At 41.5% G+C, this 17,535-nt stretch overlaps 1 protein-coding gene across 3 annotated transcripts; it reads left to right on the forward strand.

Moving 5' to 3' along the window:
* Positions 1-240: 240 nt before the first annotated feature.
* On the forward strand, positions 241-17,405 carry RB195_000078 (uncharacterized protein; the record flags this gene model as incomplete). Of its 3 annotated transcripts, XM_064196216.1 has the most annotated exons (41): positions 241-295; positions 2,975-3,159; positions 3,228-3,337; positions 3,398-3,592; positions 3,856-3,987; positions 4,052-4,255; positions 4,313-4,442; positions 4,500-4,604; positions 4,683-4,809; positions 5,094-5,244; positions 5,581-5,822; positions 6,086-6,093; positions 6,194-6,337; positions 6,406-6,600; positions 6,663-6,812; positions 6,902-7,015; positions 7,185-7,325; positions 7,383-7,537; positions 7,596-7,712; positions 7,789-7,883; positions 7,943-8,001; positions 8,071-8,209; positions 8,275-8,381; positions 8,851-8,985; positions 9,043-9,152; positions 10,308-10,319; positions 11,555-11,718; positions 12,865-13,011; positions 13,186-13,254; positions 13,575-13,636; positions 13,892-13,946; positions 14,446-14,510; positions 14,728-14,823; positions 14,927-14,992; positions 15,055-15,162; positions 15,220-15,273; positions 15,352-15,465; positions 16,204-16,326; positions 16,396-16,539; positions 17,076-17,207; positions 17,376-17,405. In XM_064196216.1, the coding sequence occupies 41 exons, from the start codon at positions 241-243 to the stop codon at positions 17,403-17,405; spliced, it is 4,746 nt and encodes a 1,581-aa protein (XP_064052096.1). The 3 variants fall into 3 exon arrangements, with proteins under 3 accessions (XP_064052096.1, XP_013299195.2, XP_064052097.1); XM_013443741.2 differs by lacking the exons at positions 6,086-6,093; positions 10,308-10,319; positions 11,555-11,718; ... (12 more) ...; positions 17,076-17,207; positions 17,376-17,405 and having other exon boundaries at positions 5,581-5,845; positions 9,043-9,156; XM_064196215.1 differs by lacking the exons at positions 241-295; positions 2,975-3,159; positions 3,228-3,337; ... (21 more) ...; positions 9,043-9,152; positions 10,308-10,319 and having other exon boundaries at positions 11,565-11,718.
* Between the last annotated feature and the right edge of the window lie 130 nt (positions 17,406-17,535).

Consider the following 17,535-nt stretch of genomic DNA (forward strand, 5'->3'; position numbering starts at 1 on the left):
CTGACGCTCACTATTGCCTTTTAGTTGTGTTGGTGGTTGTTTGTTTGCGGTGTTTTCTCTGCTCTCGTCTATATCTTTTATTTGATTGGACGTTCCTAGCACGGTCTCAATGTTTCTCATGATTTCCTCTCGTGGGAACTGTGTGTTGAGGCTTTGGAGTTCGCAATACAGTGCTTTAATGCTTCCTTGCTTGCTTTGCCACTGACTTTATGTTTGTTTCAGTTCAAAAGCTCGAACACAATGTCTCAATTCGGCGCAGGGAAACCAGGAGGTTGGACTCGTCCGGGTACCGGAGGTAAGACTTTGTTGTTTTATAATAGCGATAAGAGAAGAAGCTTCTTCATTCTTAGAGGTCATTCTTAAGTGTTACCACTTCTTCCAAGGCTGTTTTTAGTATTAATGTACATAACGGAAGAAATCACTTATACGACTTTTGGACCAAATGTTTGGGTGACATTTTCGCAGAAAGTCTCAAAAGCCTCTTGTTTTCTGTCAAATTCATCATCGAAGTCTTGCAAAGTACTTCATGAACTATATTTTTTTCACATGCGCTGTAATACTGGTCTTAGCTCTTCATTTGCAAAACTTCGTCCTAGTCATACAATCTAGTTTGTTGGATTTGTGGTTTTCATTTAATTTTCATTTCATTTTGTTTGTTAGATGGTCTTCTATAAGGATGTCGTCGGCAAGTACTGTGATTTTCATGAGGTCTTATGTATGTCGGTATCGATGCTATCGGAATCGGCCTCATTTGAAATTCTTTTTCTTAAAGTGAGATTGTCCTTGTGGAAAAATCAAGCACGATAGATGGGGTCGATCGGCGATATGGGAACTCTGATTGGACCTGAATTCAACGTTGACATGACATTCCTTTTACTGTTTTCTTAGGAAAACTTCACCCTTGAATTGCACCATGTTTCGTTTGAGAGCAGTCGCTGCTTCGAACAGCAGGGAATCCTAGTTTGATTTTTATTCTTGTAATATAGGGCGGGTGTAGTGTAGCGGATAGAGGTCCTGCTGCCTTCACGATCGATCAGAGGTTCGAATCCGCCCTAGCGCTTACCAAGACTTTCATCCTCGTGGGGTCGATAAATTGGTACCAGACTTGTCTGAGAGGATAAAAACATTGACGTGACACTCGGCTAACCCCCGCAAGTCATGGGCCAATTACACGTTCGTAAACCTCAAACGATTCTGAATTAAAGTGAACTTGGTGGCGCATCCCAAGTGGATTGATCAGTGCCAGACACTTTATCCTTTAATAGTGATAAGATATTGTTTTTTGAAGTCAGCATAACACGGAGTTGACGACGTTGGGATCTCTAAGCGAGTAGATAAGGATACCTCTGTTGTTTAGGAATAGGATTTGATTAAGGTCAGTTCCACCTAGTAGTATAAAGGATTTGTGAAACAACTGTGGTTGTACCAGTACCCTAACGACGGAACTTATTAGCAGAACGATGACAATCCGCAACGGGTCTGGGATTATGCAAATGGAGCAGTCTCTACTGCTCACTTTACTTACGTTAGTTAGAACGTTACGACGTTGAACTATAACCGAATTGCCGGCGCTCCGTCGCATACCAAGCAACATCGTAAGGGCACAGATACAACCAATGTTGTTTCAACACCTAGATTAACAGGTGGAATTGAGCATGATCAGCTCATGGATAAAGTGTAGTTGGGGGATGGACACTTGACCGCGCTCTCATTTTCGGAAATAAATAACTAATCAATCGGAATTAGTCTTAACGAATCTATGACATGTAAGCTAAGGTTGATAAGAGAAAATTAATATAGAGCTTTCAAAAATAAGAGCGAGGTTGAATGCCGCATAGGCTGCTCAGTGACTTGACAAATTAGTGGGATTACGAGTGATACTGCATCGGTTTCGGAAATATTCCACTGCATGGTTTGGGAAGGAAAACTGCTAGCTGGACTGGTAGCCAGACGTATTGAGTCTTTTACTTCAAGTAATGGCAGACTATCGTAGGGTGTTCTATCCTGACTGAAGTTAGAGACTTGTCAGGATCAAATATTCGGTTAGCAACGTAAAGGAGACGAGAAGCTGAAGACATTGTTTAAGACGGAGTTCCTGAAATTTCCAATATTAGCTTCTCTTCAGTGATGGTTAGGATTTTTAGCCATGTTTGTAAACGCAGGATTGGGATGGATTAGTAAGATCCAGAACTAGAGCTCCATTTCGAAGCGGTTTAGAGTAGTGCTATTTAAGACATAGTGGGTTAAAGGACCGCAATCCGAGCACTCTGCGTACAATTACAATTACAATCAATTACAACGAGAAGCCAGTTGTGCTGTTACCTTTTGCTGGGGGACAATTTCCAGACTTTGGGTAGCTCGCCAGGCTTGTACAAAATCTTGACATCGAAAAACACTCAAACTGGAGTGTCCGAGATCCTCAACGATTGCTTTTTTTTGCGGGATAGACGGTGGTGATGGTTTGTTGAACGTTTCCGTCCCTTTAAATGAACAGTGAGGTACATTACTACTGGACTAACCTTCCATTCCGTATGTTACATCAATCACGCTGCAAATATTACAACAGATGGGCGTACATTCAGCTTTAGATCCTTTTATCTTTGATGCTAGCATTTCCAGGTAGTTGCAAATAGCGGTACTCTAGTACTACTTTGTAAATTTATAACTCTATCCATTGACAAACTCAAAAAAAAGAATGCTATCTCGAGTTCGGACTGCGTTCTGTTTTTTCCAACTTCTAATTACGTCTTCTAAGGTGTTGACGAGATGCAATCTTGCAACTTTTAGTTCTAAAGCTGAAGTTAAGTTGTAAAGGTCTCTTTATTTATCTCCTAATATTGTTTGTTTTGACCACACATTGGTGTTGTAATATTATCATAGTTGGAGGTCGTAGCCTATCGTCCCGTCCACAGTGTAAAAGTGAAGTATCCACTGCTTGTATGTTCTTTTTACAGAGTACTTTGAATATTTTCAGTTGCTGGAAATCAAATGGCAGGATTTGGAATGGGCGTTGGAGCTTTTCCCATGATGGGTGTGCAAGGCATGGGTGTCCCTATGGGGATGGTCAATCAAGCCGCATTCGCTCAGCAAAATGTTATGGGTATGGGAGTGATGGGTGCAGTTCCATCATCGGCATCAGTACGAGCTCCAGCTGCACAGGTAAAACTTATTTCTGCCGTGTAATTTGCCAACTTGCCTTCTTAGCGGTTAAACACGTTCATCCTCAGGCGCCGAATCCAGCAGTAACTGGCAAGAATCAACGCACATTTGTTGGCGTAGTCACGAAAATGCATGACAATTACGGTTTTGTCGATGACGATGTTTTCTTCCAGCATTCGTGAGTCACATCCCTTTTTTTTCTCACTGCGGTTCATCCTGTGATGTGACTGCTTTTCAGCGTGATTCGTGGCACGTTGCCACGTGTTGGTGAAAAAGTGATGGTAGAAGCCAGCTACAATCCGCAAATGCCGTTCAAGTGGAATGCTTATCGCATCCAGCTACTTAATTCAGGAGACAGTGGTCCACCAGCAGCACAAAACCACAACCATCCTCCAGCACGATCCGCCGGAACTGGTGCATCTGGAGGGGGGAGGTAGTTTATAATTCACAAGTATAAAAAAGCATTGAATCGGTTTAACATTGATTTGACCTTCACTGGACTCTTCCCTTAATTGTAAGCGTAGTGTTGAGAGTCATTCTAAAAAAAAGTAGAGTCAGTATAATAGAATATTTAATGGAAGAGTTCATCTTCTACTAGACTTTAGTACTTCTCCTATTTATCTCTAAACTGTAGTGTAAACTATACTAAGTATATGCATCGAGCTTTCTCTGTTGTACTTGCTGTGATTGTTTTAGGTGGGGTCCACCCACATCTTCGGATCGTAACGGTCCCTCTCACCGAGGATCTCCGCCACGCCGTCGTTCGCCACCTCGCCGCAGTCCTCCTCGTAGGTCTAGTCCGCCGCGTAAAGAGATCCCTCGTAGAAAGTTTGTGTTATCCAAATTTGTGGGTTTTAATACAGCTTGGTTAACATAAACAGATACTCTGTAGGTCGCCACCCCCTCGACGTTCACCTCCCCGTCGCTCTTCTCCTCCTCGATCTGAACGGAACGATCGCGATCGTAAGCGTGAACGAAGCGCCAACCCACCTAGCTCCGCTCAGTCAACTAGACGTGATAGCGCTAGTCCGCCTCGTCGTCGAGCAAGGATTATTCCTCGATATGAGTGTCATCCAGCTCGACCAGTTCTTCTGAAGTATGTATTTTCACGTCAGCACAATAACACTTATTTATTTCTGCTGTTTTTTTTAAGTGAGCAGGTCTCAGTGGTGGGACTACGTAGCCGATATCTGAAACTCTATATTCCCTCTGATTTCGCGGACATGACCGCGGAATGGGTGAGGCGAGTGCCGCTTGATACCACTATTGACTTAACGAATCCGGTAAGAGATAGGGCGATCCTAAAAGTTTGCACTTTGCGATAATCCTAGTCGTTTAAGGTAGCATTCCATGTATTTAACAAGGAAGTTGATTATCCGCTACAGGATGGTGAAACTGTACCTGTTCTCGAACCTGAAGATGCAGACCATCGCCACCAAGTTAAGGTTAGTAGCTGATCACTGTTAGGTTTAATGCTGTGGTATCATTGCGTGACTTTTGTGAGACTATCCTTTGTTATCAAGGTTCTTCTGCTTGCTCATCCTGGAAAGCAGGAAGTACACAAAAAGGCATTTGGTCTACTTCCGGATGGTTCTACGGACGATTCACACGAACCAACATCGTTCTTTAAACAACTAAGTTTCCTTGTTGGTAAGTGAGTGCAGCTGAGCTAGGATTCTCAAAGCAGGGGATAGTGGGTTGTTAGTAGGAAGTGCAAAAAAAAGACGTTAAGAAAAAAAAGAACACTCGAAGAATTTTTCCACAAGACATTGAAGCTCCTTCGACGTCGCAAGGTGTACGAGTCTTGCATCCACAAAAAATTCAAGTACTTAGTTCTAAAATTTGCAGCGTTGTGCAGAAGAGCGGAAAGAGTTGGCTGCAAAATGTACCACGCATTGGATTGTATTTGGTTTTCATAAAATTCTCTATTTTAGGAACTCGCGGCAAAGAACCGCTAGCCATAGGTGGCAGCTGGTCACCCTCTTGCGATGGTGTTGATCCTGCTAACCCGGCAACCATTATCCGCACAGCAATACGCACCACCAAATCACTTACTGGAGTTGATCTCTCGGGCTGTCCTCAATGGTGGGTGATTATAAGTTTTTGGGTGGCGCATAAGACTACTTTCCTGGGATCCTCCGCTCTTTAACGTTCCGTTCTGTTTGTTTGCTGCGCCATGTACGCGTTTGAAGACGACCATTATCACCACTTTTGCCTATTCATGATGAGGTACGCGAACCTCAGTTTTTCTGTGTTTCGGCGTCAGTACACTTGGCAGAGGCGGGAACGCAGGGCTTCTCCTCATTCACCCATTCCGCGTTTCGCGCTCCCAGTAAGCTTCGGCTTTGTGAGCGTGCGGCAGCGGCTAGGTATGTCTCTGTGGGCTGACATTCAGGCTGACTCGTTCTATTTCCTACACAGGTACGAGCTGGTGCACGTGCGCTATTACCGCGCGGATCGTGAACGCACGGATAGCGTGCGTCTTCTCTTCCCGGACACGCAACTACTTCTGGCTGCCGACGACGTGTCGGCTGAGGAACGGTGGACTCATGTGCAGACGGCGCTACGCGCGCAACTCGACTGCAAGCTGGCCGCCGTTGATGCGCCATCAGAAGCCACGGATCAACCACAGGCGGACGACAACTCCGCTAAGGACAAGGAAAGTAGCGAGCGTACTACGCGCCAGGCACTCTTTCACTATAGATAACTGTTGTGTGTATGTGTACGTGTTTGCATCTGCGTGTTTGTTCGTGTTTAATTCCCCTATCCAACAGCTTTCTTTTTGCCAAAATTGCGGAACTTGATATTCCGATGCTGAAAACAGCTCACATCTACATTTAACAAGCATGCTTCTCTAACAGGACCAACTTTTTTTATCCATTTGTCTGCCCCGTTAAGTGTTTTGTATATTTCATTTTGAATATAGTGCGACAGGTGAGCACTTGTTCTTTCCATCATAAAGGATACTGATACTTTATCTGGATACGATATAAGTGGCTGTTCTCGCTAATGTTTGTAATCTCTTTCGGTTCAGGAGGATACAACAACTGCGACACCAACAAAAGAAGCGGCATCTACCACTGGAGAAACTCCTGTAAAAGAAGGCGAGGAAAGTGAAGAAGTAGAAGCCAAAGAGGTTCCAACACATTGGAGCAAATTAGACCCAAAGATGCTGAAGGTGTGTATAGATTACTAAAAGTATCGCAGAGCGTAGGTGAATTGGACTAATTAAGATGATTTTCATAGGTACCGGAGCTGCGAGCTGAATTGGAAGCTAGAGGACTGGAAACTAAAGGAGTTAAATCACTGTTATGCAAAAGGCTGCAAGAAGCCCTCGAGCAAGAGAAGGAAAAGGAGGAGGGCGAAGGTGCTGCTCCTACTGGTGATATAGAAATGACCGACGTGGCTGGCGATGAGGAGGAGACTGAGAAGAAAGAAGAGGTGGTTGTGACTGTCCTTCGCACACTAAACTTGCTTATCATATCGGATCTTTTTGTTGTCAGGAAGTGTCAGCAGAGAATAAGGAGAAAGCCGAAGCGGAGCAGAAGAAACTTGCAGAGGAGCAAAAAAAGAAGGCTGAAAAGTTGGAGAAAGAGAAACAAGAAAGGAAGGCTGCTCTAGAAAAATATTATGCAATGCCGAAGGAGCGCAAGGTTGTCCTCCGAGAACTACGATTAAGAGCCTTTTTCAGAGCTCCAAAAGCTTGCACTTTTCTCCCGCAATTTTTATTCCTCATTTGTAGGTCCTGGTTTACCCGTCAAAGACAGCAAAAGGAGGAAAATTCGATTGTAGGGTTATGGGCATGCAGTCCCTTCTCGATTACAGGCAAGACGATAACAAGGAATCGCACTTCGAGGTACGTAAGGAACTGCAGTGGATTTGTGCAGTTAGAGCGAAAGTTGGGACTCAAGTTCCGTGAACGAAACCAAATCAGCTTCTCTACAGTTTATAAATTGCCACTTTTTCCCATGTTTGTTGATATGAAGATTTTTTGTTGATGTCAGTCTAAAATGTGTTGTTCCCAGGTGTCCCTGTTCGTGGAAGCATTCAAGGAGCTAATGGAGCGTCACGCGGCTTTCACTATTTACAGCGCTATCGCAAGAGCTGCAGATAAAGAAAGCGAGCGGAAAAGGCGAGATGAAGCTAAAGAAAAGAAAGATGACGAGGTAAGATTTGACTTCACATACTTCGTTTCGTTCTGTTTGTATGAAGTCGTGATTTAGTCGGAAGAGGAAAAGAAAGAAGGTGAGGAAAAGGACGATAAAAAGGAGGAGAGAGAAAAAAAAGAAGAGAAGAAAGAGAAGCTGGACTTGAAATCCATGGTTTCAAATCGCCCCCTTTTTGAGGCGTTTGCCATATTTGATGTGAATTTGTGCGGGTAAGTTCTTTGTATATGTAAATAACATTTCCCTTTTATGTGGAAGTTGCAATTTCAGATATTTGAGTGAGCGCGATCTTGAAGACATAATCTTCAACAGCGAATTAGGTGTCACCAGAGCCCAGATGCAAAAACTGACGCACAAACTAGTATCGAGAGAAAGGATTAATTATAGGTTGCTCTTCGCTTTCTTGCATTTGGTTGGAACTGTGCATTTCGAATTTTTTATTTGAAAGCCAGACCTCGTTTAGACATTTGACGGATGTGCTTGTGGATTCTGACGGTAACGTTAGGTTTACACCCGGCGAATGTGAGAACCCGCCTGACATTTCATCACTTCTCAGAGGTTGTTATATCACTGCTCGCGTTGGTTGTTTTTCTTTACCTTCTTTACTTATTTTTTAGGCTTCGGTCTCCAAGCATACAGAAATTCACTGCAGCCACAAACGAACGGCGATGTAGATGTAAGTTTCGCTCAGACATTTTTTCTCTTAAATTTTTTTTTGTATAATCTGTCAAGTCTTTTTTTATAGATGGCGTCTTCCTCTGATGGTACTGTGATAATCAATGGAAATGTCATTAACGTTGCACAGAAGCTAACTCTGTTGAAAAAGAGTGAGGTAGAGCGTGACCATGCCAAGGCTATGGTTGCTGAGCAGACTGCACTGATAGGTAAGCCGTTATGAATCTTTATAGTAGGTTCCCTCGCGGGCTTCAATAGTTAATTGTCATTTCAGACCAGCTTCGAGGTAATAAACATGATCTCGAAAAGAAAAATAGAGACTTGGAAAAGGAGGTGGACAAGTGCAAGAAACGGTTGGATGAGAGTAGTTCTGCACTCAAGGTGAGTTTTAGCGATCGAAATGTGTTCCAACAAGATTTTACAAATACGTTTTGGAAATGTCTGAGCTTGTTACCCTTCACTACTTTTTATTAGCTACAGCTATTTCTATGTTGCTGTTTCTGCGTTTCACTTTGAAATAACTGAGTAGCGTTCGGTTGCTTGCAGTGCTTGCACGAGTTGCTTGCAGCTTAATCGGTGATTATGAACTTCGAGCGTTGAAAACACCCTTTCTTTACTTTGGGAAATTGTTCGCATGAGAAGTTTGTGGGAAAAATCTTATTTGAACCTTCACTCTTTCCATGATAATGAGGTTACATACACTAATCCTACTTTCAGCACTATTTCTTTTTGATTAATTGTTCACCTGAACGTTAGCAATTATAAAGTTGTTTGGATTGAGAACTGAGGAGCGAACACCAGCTTGGTGTTTCCGTCGTGGTTCTTGAGGCAATCATTAATATTCTTTCAGTCATCGTTGGATTCGAACATATCCCTTAAGTCTGCTCTTTCGGATTGCAAGCGATATGCCGATCGCATTACCTCCGCAGTAGAACGAGCATGTCCACCACCTCCTCCAGTAAAACGTGCTGAGGAGCAAGTCAAGGTTTTTTCAATTGTTTTCTTTTTGATGCTCTTATTATCATTCCTTTTTCCTCATTAGGTTGAAGAGCATGCTACTGATGGAGTAGATGAATCAGATGAGCCGATTCCAGCTGAAATTGTTTTAACCGAGGAAGTTGGAGCCGAAGAAGAAACAGAGGAAAAGACAGCGTAGTTATGCTGATGTGTTCATTTTTGTTGATTAATGGTCTCGTCTCTTTGATTTCCTATTTAGCCCTTAAAGTTGTGGGATTTTACTGTTAATTCGTTTCCTTCGTAATCTATTTGTGCTCCTCTTCAAATCATATTGGTTGTAATATAAAGTTATGGAGCTGTTGAGAGTTACTCACTATATGGAGGTGTTAGTGCTGGAAAGTAATTAAGCAGTTTTTCGTCATTTTCACTGTTGTTTTTTGTCACTGTTTGTTAAGCGTAAGGCAAAATGCTATGATTGGCCGGAGTTGTTGTTCTATTAAATGTTCATTTTCATGAGTACTGACATCTCATAATAGAATGAAATGAAATTACCAAGATCTACTTCAGTGAATAGAAGGGTGGGTAACGCCAGCGGTTCTTCATTCCGATTCTATCCTATAGAGCGTCGTACCCCCTATGTTTTTCGTTATGTCACACTCTGCATGAAGTGAGATACTGAGTCTAATACTGTGTGATATGTAGGTCAGTGTAAGGCAAAACTTAAACGCTCACTAGAAGGGTCTAGTTTGGCATGCCTTGAATCGACATTTAACGGATGTCAGTACTAATTGACTGGTTATGCTGTGGCGAGCTTTCCTCTCAAGGAGGTGCTACTTTCGACTATAGCGTGAAACACAGTCCTTGCTAATCGTGGACCTGATATGTTTACTAGTTGTGCTAATGTGTTGAATGTATCCTTATCCGCAAAGGATCGTTGTGCAATTTTTAAAACTTGACTCTAAATAACTTCTGCAGCACGGTTAGAGTGAGTGAGGCTCCACTCCGCCGCAGCTGCCTAGGCTTCAGGGCACGTACCTATCTATGTGTCCTTGGGGACAAGTACGGTGGAAGTGAACCTTCGAAGATTTCTTTTTCCCAGCCCTCCTATTCGATGTTATTTGGTCGGTTTGCTGGCGCAAACTCAGTGCTATGATATTACGTTATCTGCCGTTTTTACATACACATTTCCAGTGCTAGGAAGAGTAGATATGTATTACAGGTGCCCTACGCATTTATCCATGGGCAAATTTTTATGAAATAGCAGTATGTCCAACAAAGACCCATTTATCAGCTGGAGCACGTTTATACAGTTAGATAAGCAGTTGTGGATACGGGTTTAGATTCTTTGAGAGAAAATTGCAGGTAAATATGTTACGTGATTTGAAAGATCCATGTAGCGATATGAATATCTAGCAGCATAGTAAAGAATGTTGTTGTAATTATCATACAAACCTACTCAATGCTCCAATGAAGTTTTGAGAGAATTATATTCAGACAGGTTTTCACATTGAGGGTCAGTGTTCTTCCTTAAATCAATGTGCATTCTGTGGTATGAAGCGTTTCAGAGTACGGTCATGTACCTTTTCACAGACTCAATCAATGATAGCAATTACCATATAGGGCAGTTTCCGTATATCAATGGAGAAAAGCAAACAAGGAATGGCAGGTGCAACGAATCCCAAAAATAATGAAAACAACAGGGACATGCGTTCGATTGTGTAGTTTTGTCGGGTGGTGAGCGATCATAGTGAAGAAAAGTAGCATGGAATGAAGGAAAAAAAAAACTGAGGACAAGAATCGTCTGCTTATCAGCAGCGTTCCTATCACAATGACACTTTGGGCGGTCACTAATTGTACGGTTTTCTGTCTGTTGTGTTTGTGTAATTGTGCAAAATAAAAAAAAAATTCCGGTTGATTACGTCGGTTATGCCGGATGCGGCATAGTTGTGAGCGCAAATGCAGTGCCAGTTTTTGGACATTTCCCGAGTTTTAGCTTAACTTTTCGCGTTAATAGTACAACCCTCAATCCAAACCATCAGAGCTTAGGGCTTGTCAAAGCGGTAAGAAGCTTGATAACTAACACTATCTAATCTTTCATTGTAAGTTCTCATATTTCTTATTACACCGAGATTATTCATAGCAGACATGAAATGCGTTGCACAGGAGGTCAAAAGACCACAACACGAGCTCTCTTTTGATAGTCACACTGTCAATCTTCCTACTGTTCCAAGCACGTCGTGCTTAACTGGTTGAACACATTCGGCACCGGCACCTAGTACAAAGCGAGCTAAATTTATTGCAAAGCCGCATGCACGCACAATTTTATCGTCCTTTCGGAGCTGCTCCTCTTTTTTTTTTTTGTTATTGTTTTCAAGTTGTTGTTGGGTTTTCCTTATTTATCACATTTAACCATCAATATGTACTATTGTTAGTATGGTCAAGCGCTCGTGTAACTGCTCTCCAATCATTGAAAATCACAGAAAACGACCACACCTCACACATTATACCAACGAATTTCGGCTAATATTAAATTTTCTTTCCGTTTTGACATCTAATAATAATGATATCAGCATTTTACATCGAATGGTGATTAACAGGAATTGGATCATGGATGAGGTCAGCAGAGTTTTATTTGCTTTGCTGGGAAACGCTGCTGCTAACGAGAAAGTGAACAATTCTACCGTTGGAAAATTAGAAGCTGCTACAAGTGCCAATGACAAAGAAACCGTCCCAACCGGAGAGTCGTCAGCTGCTTCCTCGGGTGAGACAATGTTATAAGCACTACTTCTTTCTCCTTTCTTCCAAATGTAGAACTTTTTTGTACTGCATGCACTAGAGGTGAGGAAAACAGGCAAGGCAACATTACGTATTATAAGAACTAAGAGGTATAGTAACATTTCTATAGCCTTCGTTGTCTTTACCCTTCGATGCCTCAAATTAAAGAATATTTAAGTGTGACGACCAGCATTTTACAACACATTTCAGAGGAACAAAGTGTTCACAGGAAAGTGTGATAATCAAGCCATAGAACTATGAACCTCTATTCATTCTTTGTGCAACTGTTCAATTACTAGAGTCAAGCGATAAGCGTGACTTTCATTTCTTGCCTTTTCAATCTCTGCTTCAAGAAACCCAAGGTCTTTCAAATTAAAAACATGCGCAAAATTTGTGACGATTTTTTTTTGAAATGTTGCTCCCAAAATTTGCTGTTTTGTGGTTGCTACATTTAGATATCCATCTTAAATGAAGAATTGGATTACTGTGTTTCTGACAGTCACTTAGTAAGTCTGATAGTGAACCCTTGTACTGTGAGTATGTCAGATTTTTGTTTGTTCGCCATATTCGTTTATAGAGCGCTGTTGATTATTCGTAATTAAGGGTTGACATGCTATAGCCTGCAGTAACTTATTGATTACTGTTGTATTCACCCTTACCCGTAAAATATACCATTTCATCCCATCCATTATGTATTTTGTAGAGAATCGTCTACTGCTTGTTTGATTCGAGGTTTCCATTGAACATAACACTTCAAACCTTAGCTTATCTCCAACAGTCATCCTATAATATAATAACTAGGTCACATCTCTCGTTCAAGAAAAAAAGTAGTTATTAAAACTGCATGTTCCTTGGTTACATTTTTAAAATGAATCTACGAGGCTGCTCTTTGACTGCGATTCATCATCGTGACCCAGATATTAGACATATTATATTGAATATTATTATATTGAAGATATTAGACATCTCCCCTCCCTAGAATACTTACACATTTTCGAAATTTAAGAAAAAAAAAGATAAAAAGTCAGAGTTTTTGATGTACTTCAATCATAGACGTAGTAAAACGGTGATTTTGCTTCAGCCAAAATAACGAAGTAATTGTCCACTAAATAGGTGTAGGAGTTGTTTTCAGGAGTCGCGGGTATGTTGCGCTGTGGTGAATGCATTGGTTGCTTTCAAACTGATGACTGTGGAAAATGTGTTGGATGCCTTGCTGGACAACTTTGCTTCAGGCGCAAATGTGTTCAAGAACCAATATTGATCCAAAAACATAATCGAGGTAAGTTTTATGTACAACTAGTGATGAAAAGGTATCACTACGTACAACCATTGCTTCCAATATGCAGTCATATGGATGGTGCAGTGATCTGTTCATAACTACATCCGTAACATAGATATGCAAATTTATTATAATGGAGATAGATATTTCATCAATTATGAATGACTTTTCTAGCTCTTGCCCAAAAGACTGCGCTCCGAAAAGAAACCAACGAGGTTCAAAGAAAGGATATGAAGCAGGAAGGTTAGTCTACAAAAACGTGCCACATTTAACAGACCCCAACTGAGAGTGGGCAAATTTCGAGGCCTACATAGCAGAGTCGATGCGCCAAAATGTTTCATACAACTACAATACTCTTTTCAAAGAGTTATACACAAGTTTATTTGACTTTACTCACTGTTTCGTGCAAACAGACTTCTTCGAATCCACAAGTCGTCAAAAACTGGAACGCAATTCGGTCCGCAACTTAACCGTATTTGGTCTGGTCGCTTAGCTACTGAACAAAAAGTCGAATGTGGTATGGAAAGAAATTGTTGCAACACAACTTCAGCTACCGTTTTTAGCAGCCAGTTCGGTAGCAAAACGAGGACCTGGTCGACCGCGGAAAGATGGGCATCAATCAAATGTAAAGATTTTTTACTCTGACATTAATATGTGTTTTAGAGAACATGAGAATGAGAGCGTGTTGAGGCTTAAGTCATCATAATAGTTATTGGAAAGACCACCTCGATGAACGGTTGATGAAACCTTAGAAAGAAGCATCTTGGTAGCGCGACGATTGAAGCTCGTCTCTACTGATTTGTTTGATTCTAGAGATACACATTCGCAAGAGGCAAATCAAGAGTCGCTGGTGAATTTTGGATGAAATTTGTTAATTTAGGTACGCAGTGGCGGAAATTCGCATGGTAACGAAGGAGAAAATATGGATGAACGACGTAAGGAAATTGGGAAATTAAACTCACATTATACCAATTTGCAACTGCTTCTACGTCTTCCATTAGTTCTATTCGTTTCCAGGAGAAAAAAAAAACTTCAAACTTTTGGCTTTCAGCACATTTGCCAATGATATTACATTTCCACTAACCGAGGTTGAAAAATACAGTTCGTTCAGCGCGGCCTGAAGCCTCCTGCATTGCGTGAGCAGCTGCGCTCGAAGTCGTGCGTTGGGATCTTTACTCATGCCCTCATCTGTTAGATGGCGCTCTTTGCTCTTATTTCTGAACGCTCTTTCTTACTTTCTTCTCTTAATAACTTTAGCTTACATGTCATAGATCCTGTAAGACTAATGCTCAGGTCATATGACCCCGACTGATTTAGTTATCTGTTTTCTTAAGGTTGTTCTGTTTAGAAAAAATAATACGACATGATATTCCCAGCTTCAGGAGGGCCAGACTTTTTCTTGTGATATATAACATCACGACTTTTTTTTTCCAGAGCCAACACGTCGTACTACAACGCGAGCTCAGCCAACTAGAAGGAAACACGAAACACTTAAAAAGGTCAAGGTTGATTTGAAACATAGATTACTTCTTCCAATGTTTGTTTCTGGGACTTCAATGGATTTGAAAGTTTTGGCGCTAATAGAGCGAATTTGAGCTAGCTAGCATAGCTGTCCGCTACTTAATTTTTGGAGCACGCGTATATCACCAAGCGATTATTTCGCTCATCTTGCCATTTTTTAGGTATTAATTTGGTATATAGTTCTCTGTATTGAAGGTAGAATCACGCCAATGCATCGAACCCGATTGTGTGAAACCGGCTCGGGATAACAGCAAGTACTGCAGCGATGAATGTGGCATAAAGTTGGCTAAGGTAGACTTTCTTCTTTCTCCAATGTTTCTTTTATTTTATCTCTTTCACTTTTTTCCCTCTGAAGTCCGGAGTGTTGATTTCGATGTTGATTATCATGATTTAGCTGCGTCTATTAGCATTACTACCGGAGAAAGTGGAACAGTATTATAGGGAACAACCGCAATCGGAGGTATCGATGTTTTCATTTTTGCGGGATCCATTTCATTTCTTCTAATTATTGCTATATTTTAGCTGCAAACTCTTGAAGAATTACGAGCCATCGATCAAAAGATCGGACAAATTCAAGTGCAAACTGAAACGATGTTAGGATATGTCAGAATCATTCAGAGATATGTGATGGTGAATTTCTATTGTTTTGTCAGCATGTATAAAGTGTGGCTCAGTACATAACTGTAGGCAATGAAATCGACCACATCGGTAAACTATGACGAACCCGGAGATGTTGATTTTGTGAGTTTACTTCTAGCCATCTATCCTTTTTCTCAAGATGTTTTAACAAATATAACGTAATCTGAGTATTATTTGTAGATGGTGAACTGTACTGTATGTGGTATGGAAACGAATGGTCGTCAACTTCCGAAGCATGTTGAACGGTGTTTTGTGCGCTCGGAAAAGCAGACTTCGTTTGGAACGCCTACACCCGTACGTCTTCAATTTTATGATTGTGCATTCCTCCCATAATGAGGAGAGAAAGCTCCATTTGTGTTCGTAAAGGCGGCATCACACGAAATTGAGGGTGTGGGGATCTATACACGAGTAGATAGAGTTAGGGATGTAATTCACGGATATGAGCGGAGATCTGCTCTATGTGTTTTACGCGCCGTGTCTACAAGTGAGCAGACAGTCAATGGGCTTCTGGTACAATTCCTTCCGATCGCTGGCGCAAACGCCTGCCTTCGCAGCTCGGGTTCGCTATTAAATGCCCTTCAGAGAGATCCGGTGCGACAGAAAAGGCCTCTTCGATTGTATTTTCCGACGAGGTACCTAACATCGTGTAACGCATGTAAGCGCAGGCATAAGCGAGCCGTTTCTGTGAAAGCGGACAATGAATGTCTCTCACGCTCCCTGACTGGCGCTAGGCGTACTCCTGCGCACACATACGTGACATGTTGCCAAGTTCCTCGTTCGAAAATGTGATCCATCCGCTTCGAAAATGGCTGCAACGCGGCTTCTCTAGATAGTTAAGAGGAATTGAGCGTGATCACTCTCATACTCGTAGACTACAATTGTAACCATATCTATTCATTGGGAGACTCGAACACTCTCAATTTCTTGGTATGCCGTCTTCAGCTGAGAATGTTCCACTCCCCTACGAAAAAAAATTAAATTAAATACTACACTTCCTGCGAATATTCTCTTTTTATTTCCTTCAGTTTTCAGGCGGCATTCAATCCAGACAATCTGTTTTGTGAAGCTTATAATAAAGCCAATAATACATACTGTAAGCGAGTAAGGGTGATATGTGCCGAGCACTATAAAGGAGAGCTAGAAAACGAACTGCAGGTTAATTTCTGTTTACTTTCTTCTCAGTACCCTTAGTGTCCCTTCACGAAAGTTCTTTTTACTATGCAGATATGTGCATATCCAAAAGCATGGGCAGAAGGAAAATCTATGACTTTCGCGGAAATGTTCGAGCATGGACCTGATTTGCTGAAAGACCAAGGTTTTTGTTGTGCTCCGCGGAAGGAGTGCGCGCAGCATCATCGATGGGTGCAGGTTCGCTTTTTTTCGAATATCTGCTTATTTTAGTGAATTTTCATGTATTTACGTCGATTTCAGACATTTTTGTAGTCGCACAGTCTTGAGTCATTGTTAGTGTACGAAGAGGTAGTCAACAAACAGCAATATGGTCGTTATGAATTCTTTGTAGAAAGGAAAGCGTTTTTGCTCTTGAGATGACTGCCTCTTCATATGCCTAGCATAACTTTAGCAGATGTTTTATTATGCGCTAAACCTGCACTCGATGGTTCAAATTTTGGATAGAACATGCGAAATAAGTGGGGTTATAGACAGGTTACCAACCAGTATGAAGCTGGAATCGCCCAAATTGTTAGAAATGAGAGTACTAACGCAGTACTATTTGATGAGTTGCATCCCCAAGAAAAAAGTCATACTTTGTTTGACAAGATGGCGTTATGTGCAAATTACAACGGTTTGACAAATTCGAAACGTGAGATTTTTGAAATCTGGATTGTAATACTATGCAAAAGTTGTTTATATGCACCTAATATTGCATTGTTTTCAATATTTAGGCTCTTGTCGGAACTATCGAATGCGAAAGAATGAATCTTCTAACACGTCTGGACGAACTTTTGGAGCGAAGAAAGATAGTATCTTTGGGGTGTGCAACTCGTGGTGATGTGATCTCCCTTCTGAATTTCAAAGTGAGCTACCTTAGTTTTTTTTTCTTCTCGAGGGTATTTGGTAACCTCATGCCAGTAAACAGGGAATTGCCGTCATCTGCTCACACTGTTTTTATAAAGAATAATCATAGTCTGAAATATTCATATTACGCAGAGACAACAAGTTAAGAATTTCCTTCCTTATTTTAGCCGCCTGCCATTGTTGTGAAAAATAAGTGAATGGTCCACTCTTCGTCAGAAGCCTCTGCTTGCGTGTGCTATCTCGATCTCGACAGTTGAATACCGGTGACGTGGCTTTGGCACATGCAATGATGACTCCCGTTTCATGATCCGAGTCCCCTTACTTATT

The sequence above is a fragment of the Necator americanus genome, chromosome IV (assembly GCF_031761385.1).
Source record: "Necator americanus strain Aroian chromosome IV, whole genome shotgun sequence".
Taxonomy (NCBI): Eukaryota; Metazoa; Nematoda; class Chromadorea; order Rhabditida; family Ancylostomatidae; genus Necator; species Necator americanus.